This window comes from Salvelinus namaycush, unplaced genomic scaffold, assembly GCF_016432855.1.
Source record: "Salvelinus namaycush isolate Seneca unplaced genomic scaffold, SaNama_1.0 Scaffold690, whole genome shotgun sequence".
Classification (NCBI taxonomy): Eukaryota; Metazoa; Chordata; class Actinopteri; order Salmoniformes; family Salmonidae; genus Salvelinus; species Salvelinus namaycush.
In genome coordinates, this window is record NW_024061409.1 from 8,092 (window position 1) to 16,107 (window position 8,016).

At 44.0% G+C, this 8,016-nt stretch overlaps 1 protein-coding gene across 1 annotated transcript; it reads left to right on the forward strand.

The window, feature by feature from the left end:
- Positions 1–1,357: 1,357 nt before the first annotated feature.
- LOC120042453 (tandem C2 domains nuclear protein-like) lies at positions 1,358–7,728 on the forward strand. Its single transcript, XM_038987292.1, has 3 exons — positions 1,358–1,621; positions 5,248–5,444; positions 7,236–7,728. Exons 1-3 carry the CDS (start codon positions 1,495–1,497, stop codon positions 7,344–7,346), a joined length of 435 nt encoding a protein of 144 aa, XP_038843220.1. The 5' UTR covers positions 1,358–1,494; the 3' UTR covers positions 7,347–7,728.
- Positions 7,729–8,016: the final 288 nt, after the last annotated feature.

The window sequence follows — 8,016 nt, forward strand, 5'->3', positions numbered from 1 at the left end:
GTCTTCGGCACCTGGGGAACAGTGGGTCAACTGCCTTGCTCAGGGGCAGAACTAGAGATTTTTACCTTGCCAGCTCGAGGATTCGATCTAGCAACCTTTCGGTTACTCGTCCAATGTTCTAAGAGCAGTATATCCTTCGGGTCAGACTCATTAAAGAAAAAATACATAGAATTGCTATTCTGACTGGTCATAAGGGCTCCCGAGTGGCGCAGCGGTCTAAGGCACTGCACCTCAGTGCTAGAGGCATCACTACAGACCCTGGTTCGATCCCGGGCTGTATACCAACCGGCCGTGATCGGGAGTCCCATAGGGCTGCGCAAAATTGGTCTAGCGTCGTCCGGGTTAGCAGAGGGTTTGGCCGGGGTAGGCCGTCATTGTAAAGTAAGAATTTGTTCTTAACTGACTTGCCTGGTTAAATAAATAAAATAAAATATGGAGAGTGGTACTCAGTGATGTGTCGTGTTGGATTTTCCCCAAACATAATGCTTTGTATTTTTTTATTTTACCTTTATTTAACTAGGCAAGTCATTTAAGAACAAATTCTTATTTTCAATGACGGCCTAGGAACAGTGGGTTAACTGCCTGTTCAGGGGCAGAACGACAGATTTGTACCTTGTCAGCTCGGGGATTTGAACTTGCAACCTTTCGGTTACTAGTCCAACGCTCTAACCACTAGGCTACCCTGCCGCCCGTATTCAGGACATAAAGTACATTTCTTTGCCACATTTTTTTTTTTTTTTTACTTTCGTCATTTAGGTTAGTATTGTGGAGTAACTAGATGTTGTTGATCTATCCTCAGTTTTCTCCTATCACAGCCATTCAACTCTGTAACTGTTTTAAAGTCACCATTGGCCTCATGGTGAAATCCCTGAGCTGTTTCCTTCCTCTCAACTGAGTTAGGCCTGTATCTTTGTAGTGACTGGGTGCATTGATACACCATACAAAGCATAATTAATAACTTCACCATGCTCAAAGGGATATTCAATGTCTATTTTAAAAAAAATCTACCAGTAGGTGCCCCTATTTGTGAGGCATTGGAAAACCTCCCTGGTCTTTGTGGTTGAATCTGTGTTTGAAATTCACTGCTTGACTGAAGGACCATACAGTTAATTGTGTGTGTGGAGTACAGAGATGAGGTAGTCATTCAAAAATCATCTTCATTATTATTGCACACAGTGTGAGTCCATGGGACTTATTATTTGACTTGTTAAGCAAATGTTTACTCCTGAACTTATTTAGGCTTGCCATAACAAAAGGGGTTAAATACTTATTGACTCAAGACATTTCAGCCTTTTATTTGTATTAATTTGTAGATATAATTCCACTTGATGGGGTAGCGTGTGAAGGCCAGTGGGTGTGAATAGTTCCTGAAGGCACTGTAGCTACCTAACCAAGTACAGCCATCTGGGAGAGGGACCAGTATGTTCAGCAACATGAAGTTGGTAGAATTTGTTTTGAACTGTAGAAACGTGTACCTACTGTCTCCAGCGTCTGATGTTCTCACTCCTTCTCCAGGTGTGTCACGCTGAGCTGCACCTGGCCACCTGTTTCCAGCCTGTTAACGGACGTATCCAACTGCAGGTCCTCGCTGCCCAGAACCTCCCAGCTCCACTCAGCCAGGGTAGGGGTCTACATAGTCTGATATATATCTGTTATAACCTCCCTGTTCCACTCAGCCAGGGTAGGGGTCTACATAGTCTGATATATATCTGTTATAACCTCCCTGCTCCACTCAGCCAGGGTAGGGGTCTACATAGTCTGATATATATCTGTTATAACCTCCCTGTTCCACTCAGCCAGGGTAGGGGTCTACATAGTCTGTTATATATCTGTTATAAGCTCCCTGTTCCACTCAGCCAGGGTAGGGGTCTACATAGTCTGTTATATATCTGTTATAACCTCCCTGCTCCACTCAGCCAGGGTAGGGGTCTACATAGTCTGTTATATATCTGTTATAACCTCCCTGTTCCACTCAGCCAGGGTAGGGGTCTACATAGTCTGTAATATATCTGTTATAACCTCCCAGCTCCACTCAGCCAGGGTAGGGGTCTACATAGTCTGTTATATATCTGTTATAACCTTCCTGTTCCACTCAGCCAGGGTAGGGGTCTACATAGTCTGTTATAACCTCCCTGTTCCACTCAGCCAGGGTAGGGTTCTACATAGTCTGTTATATATCTGTTATAACCTCCCTGTTCCACTCAGCCAGGGTAGGGGTCTACATAGTCTGTTATATATCTGTTATAACCTCCCTGTTCCACTCAGCCAGGGTAGGGGTCTACATAGTCTGTTATACATCTGTTATAACCTTCCTGTTCCACTCAGCCAGGGTAGGGGTCTACAGAGTCTGTTATAACCTCCCTGTTCCACTCAGCCAGGGTAGGGGTCTACATAGTCTGTTATATATCTGTTATAACCTCCCTGCTCCACTCAGCCAGGGTAGGGGTCTACATAGTCTGTTATATATCTGTTATAACCTCCCAGCTCCACTCAGCCAGGGTAGGGGTCTACATAGTCGGTTATATATCTGTTATAACCTCCCTGTTCCACTCAGCCAGGGTAGGGGTCTACATAGTCTGTTATAACCTCCCTGTTCCACTCAGCCAGGGTAGGGGTCTACATAGTCTGTTATATATATGTTATAACCTCCCTGTTCCACTCAGCCAGGGTAGGGGTCTACAGAGTCTGTTATATATCTGTTATAACCTTCCTGTTCCACTCAGCCAGGGTAGGGGTCTACATAATCTGTTATATATCTGTTATAACCTCCCTGTTCCACTCAGCCAGGGTAGGGGTCGACATAGTCTGTAATATATCTGTTATAACCTCCCAGCTCCACTCAGCCAGGGTAGGGGGTCTACATAGTCTGTTATATATCTGTTATAACCTTCCTGTTCCACTCAGCCAGGGTAGGGGTCTACATAGTCTGTTATAACCTCCCTGTTCCACTCAGCCAGGGTAGGGGTCTACATAGTCTGTTATATATCTGTTATAACCTTCCTGTTCCACTCAGCCAGGGTAGGGGTCTACATAGTCTGTTATAACCTCCCTGTTCCACTCAGCCAGGGTAGGGGTCTACAGAGTCTGTTATATATCTGTTATAACCTTCCTGTTCCACTCAGCCAGGGTAGGGGTCTACATAGTCTGTTATAACCTCCCTGTTCCACTCAGCCAGGGTAGGGGTCTACATAGTCTGTTATATATCTGTTATAACCTCCCTGCTCCACTCAGCCAGGGTAGGGGTCTACATAGTCTGTTATATATCTGTTATAACCTCCCTGCTCCACTCAGCCAGAGTAGGGGTCTACATAGTCTGTTATAACCTCCCTGTTCCACTCAGCCAGGGTAGGGGGTCTACTTAGTTGGTTATATACCTGTTATAACCTTCCTGTTCCACTCAGCCAGGGTAGGGGTCTACATAGTCGGTTATATATCTGTTATAACCTCCCAGCTCCACTCAGTCAGGGTAGGGGTCTACATAGTCTGATATATACCTGTTATAACCTCCCTGTTCCACTCAGCCAGGGTAGGGGTCTACATAGTCGGTTATATATCTGTTATAACCTCCCATCTCCACTCAACCAGGGTAGGGGTCTACATAGTCTGATATATACCTGTTATAACCTTCTTGTTCCACTCAGCCAGGGTAGGGGTCTACATAGTATGTTATATATCTGTTATAACCTCCCAGCTCCACTCAGCCAGGGTAGGGGTCTACATAGTCTGATATATACCTGTTATAACCTTCCTGTTCCACTCAGCCAGGGTAGGGGTCTACATAGTATGTTATATATCTGTTATAACCTCCCAGCTCCACTCAGCCAGGGTAGGGGTCTACATAGTATGTTATATATCTGTTATAACCTCCCAGCTCCACTCAGCCAGGGTAGGGGTCTACATAGTATGTTATATATCTGTTATAACCTCCCAGCTCCACTCATTCAGGGTAGGGGTCTACATAGTCTGTTATATATCTGTTATAACCTCCCTGTTCCACTCAGCCAGGGTAGGGGTCTACATAGTCTGTTATATATCTGTTATAACCTCCCTGTTCCACTCAGCCAGGGTAGGGGTCTACATAGTCTGATCCCAACATGTATTATATGTACTAATAGGAAGAAGTACCCTATATGACCAAAAGTATGGGGTTGAGGTCAGGGCTCTGTGCAGGCCTGTCAACTTCTTCTACACCGATATCGTCAAACCAGTTCTGTATGGACCTCGCTTTGTGCACCGGGGCATTGTCATGCTGAAACAGGAAAGGACCTTCCCCAAACTGTTGCCATAACGTTTGAAGCACAGAATTGTCTAGAATGTCATTGTATGCTGTAGTGTTAAGATTTCCCTTTTCTGGAACTGAGGGGCCCAAACCATGAAAAACAGCCCCAGACCATTATTCCTCCTACACCAAATGACATTTAGCATTATGTATTGGGGCAGGTAGCGTTCTCCTGGCATCCGCCAAACCTAGATTAGTCCGTCGGACTACCAGATGGTGAAGTGTGATTCATCACTCCAGAGAACAAGTTTCCACTGCTCCAGAATCCAATGGGGGCAACCTTTACACCACTCCAGCCAACAGTTGGCATTGCACATGGTGATCTTATGCTTGTGTGCGGCTGCTCGGCCATGGAAACCCATCTCATGAAGCCCCCGACGAACAGTTTTTGTGCTGACGTTGCTTCCAGAGGCAGTTTGGAACTCGGTAGTGAGTGTTGCAACCGAGGACAGACGATTTCTACACCCTAAGTGTTTCAGCACTTGTCGGTCCCGTTCTTTGAGCTTGTGTGGCCTACCACTTCGCGGCTGAGCCGTTGTTGCTCCTAGAAATTTCCACTTCACAGGGCAGAAATTTGACAAACTGACTTGTTGGAAAGCCATATTGAAAGTCACTGAGCTCTTCAGTGAGGCCAGTCTACTACCAATGTTTGTCTATGGAGATTGCATGGCTGTGTGCTCGATTTTATACACCTGTCAGTAACATGTGTGGCTGAAACGGGCCAAATCCACTAATTGAAGGAGTGTCCACATACTTTTGTATATATAGTGTATGTCATTCTTTGTAACAGAGAAAATGTGTTTTAATGAACAGGATGTGGATATTTAACCGGTTCGAAAATTGGTTAAGGTTAGGTTTAGGGTGAGTTAGAGAGCTTCAACCTGGAACCATTTTAAAATCTGCCAGTTGTATACACACAGTCTACTAAGTAACCATTTCCCCTTGTGCTTCCCTTGTCCATCAACCAGCGTTCTTTGTGAAGATAGAGATGCACCTGCCGGGCAGGGTGGTGATGAAGAAGAAGACTCACGCCCTGAAGTCTTCCGGAGGTCAGCTGACCTGGACTGAGTCTTTCTACTTCCCCTTATCTCTGGACCAGGACTTCCTGCTGTCAGTCAAATTCTACAGCCGCAGTCATGTCAGACGGAAACGCTACCTAGGACAGGTGAGACGAAGGCCCTAGTTGCTCTATTCAATCCAAATAGCGGAAGTTCAGCTTTACAGCACGATTGAAATTTAAAGGCAATATTCCAACTTTAGCAGAGACTGCATTCATGGTAAACTCTGCAATCTGAAATTACCTTTACGTTTCTATCGCGGAATCTGTAACGCTTCAGCTTTCCAGATGAAATAGAGCCCCTAGATTTAATCAGATCAAGCATTAACCGGCGATAGCCGACACCTGCATAGCTGATCGTTGTCTGTATGTAGCCTCGCTACTTTTATAGCCTCGCTACTGTATATAGCCTGTCTTTTTACTGTTGTTTTATTTCTTTACCTACCTATTGTTCACCTAATACCTTTTTTTGCACTATTGGTTAGAGCCTGTAAGTAAGCATTTCACTGTAAGGTCTACTACACCTGTTGTATTCCGCGCACGTGACAAATAAACTTTGATTTGATTAGATGTTTTGGCGGTGTCGGAGATGTCAATATCGGTGAGCAGTTGCTCTTGTGATCATTGTCATGAAGCCACACCCGTCTCACTTGAGCTAGAAGTTTAGAACGAGAAAGTGTAGGCTATATAGAATTAATGACATTGAAATTGAAAAATCAATAAAACAAAAATAATATATGAATATTTCATCATTTCTATCAGCCTAATCAAGGTGTGGATTACAAGGCTACATAAGGATTTCTCTCAATGCGACTTCGTGCAGCCAATTGCAAATGTCTGCTTCAGGTGTAATGCCTGGAGCCGTTGTGGATTTGACACGCACGTTCCCAACAAGACAAACTCAAAATGTTGCTCAAAACAAAGGGAACTAACCAACAAAACACTTTGACAACCAAAACAGAAAGGGGTACTGAAAGACACCCATGAGGGCCTCCACTGAAAGTTGACAAGCAACTAGGAAATGTGCCGACTAAATGTGGCTAGGGAAGGGAGAAGAAAATCCCACAACAATAGAAACCACATTTAAAGGAAACAGGGAAAAACACACTGATTAAGGATAGTGAGTCAATAGAAACCTGATCTAAAGGAAACAGAAAACTCCACACTGATTAAGGATAGTGAGTCAATAGAAACCTGATCTAAAGGAAACAGAAAACTCCACACTGATTAAGGATAGTGAGTCAATAGAAACCTGATCTAAAGGAAACAGAAAACTCCACACTGATTAAGGATAGAGAGTCAATAGAAACCTGATCTAAAGGAAACAGAAAACCCCACACTGATTAAGGATAGAGAGTCAATAGAAACCACATTTTAAAGGAAACAGGGAAAACCCCACACTGATTAAGGATAGTGAGTCAATAGAAACCTGATCTAAAGGAAACAGGGAAAAACACACATAAAAGGCTTTGTTTCAGAACTTAAATAACGAGAGCCAACAAAAGGTGTTACTCTCTCAAGAACTGACTGATGCACAGACCAGCTGGTCTTAAATACCAGCTGGGCTGACTGATGCAAAGGCCAGCAGGTCTTAAATACCAGCTGGGCTGACTGATGCACAGACCAGCAGGTCTTAAATACCAGCTGGGCTGACTGATGCACAGGCCAGCAGGTCTTAAATACCAGCTGGGCTGACTGATGCGCAGACCAGCAGGTCTTAAATACCAGCTGGGCTGACTGATGCACAGACCAGCAGGTCTTAAATACCAGCTGGGCTGACTGATGCACAGACCAGCAGGTCTTAAATACCAGCTGGGCTGACTGATGCACAGGCGAGAAGGTCCTAAATTGAGTTCTAAGATTAGGCCAGTTCCATAACTTTCATAACTGCTTCTACAGGTTCACCTTGGCTTCGACAGCCCGACACAGGAAGCAGCGGAGCAGTGGAGGGACAGCATGTCTCACCCTGAGAAGGTGGTGGCTGTATGGCACAGACTCAACGGATTCTGACACACCTGTATAAATTCACACAGTGTCCCTAAAGGAGTTGACAGCCTCACCTGTACCGCCATCCAGTGGTGTAAAGTACTTAAGTAATAATACTTTAAAGTACTACATAAGACGTTTTTGAAGGTATCTGTACTTTACTTTACTATTTATATGTTTGCCAACTTTTACTTTTACTTCACTAAAGAAAATAAGGACCTTGTATTATTTTGTAAATAAAGTATGTAGCTAACACATTTATGTTGCATAGACTTGTTTTTGTGTAGTGTCCTATGTTGTATGTTCAGTTGATATAATATAATATTTTAGATGACAGATATTTGGCGGCAGGTAGCCTAGTGGTTAGAGCATTGGGCCAGTAACCGAAATGTTGCTAGTTCGAATCCCCGAGCTGACAAGGTAAAAAAAAATCTGTCGTTCTGCCCCCTGAACAAGGCAGTTAACCCCACTGTTCCCCAGTAGGCCGTCATTGTAAATAAGAATTTGTTCTTAACTGACTTGCCTTGTTAAATAAAGATTAAATAAAAAATGTATAAAGTTCTGTTGCATGAATTGCTAGGAGTAATTGTACCCCAGAGTTAATGTGTTCTCATTGTTGGTCCTGATGAATCCCTGGTCTTCTGCATCTCTTGTGCTCACACTGTTTAGTGTTTTCCACATATTTAAGGGTCTC

Excerpts from the sequence above, each read along its gene's own strand:
- LOC120042453 (XM_038987292.1), top strand. The coding sequence starts at position 1,495 with ATGTTCTCACTCCTTCTCCAGGTGTGTCACGCTGAGCTGCACCTGGCC. Across the intron at positions 1,622-5,247 it reads CCCAGCTCCACTCAGCCAGG|CGTTCTTTGTGAAGATAGAG; the intron begins GTAGGGGTCTAC and ends TCCATCAACCAG. Across the intron at positions 5,445-7,235 it reads GGAAACGCTACCTAGGACAG|GTTCACCTTGGCTTCGACAG; the intron begins GTGAGACGAAGG and ends CTGCTTCTACAG.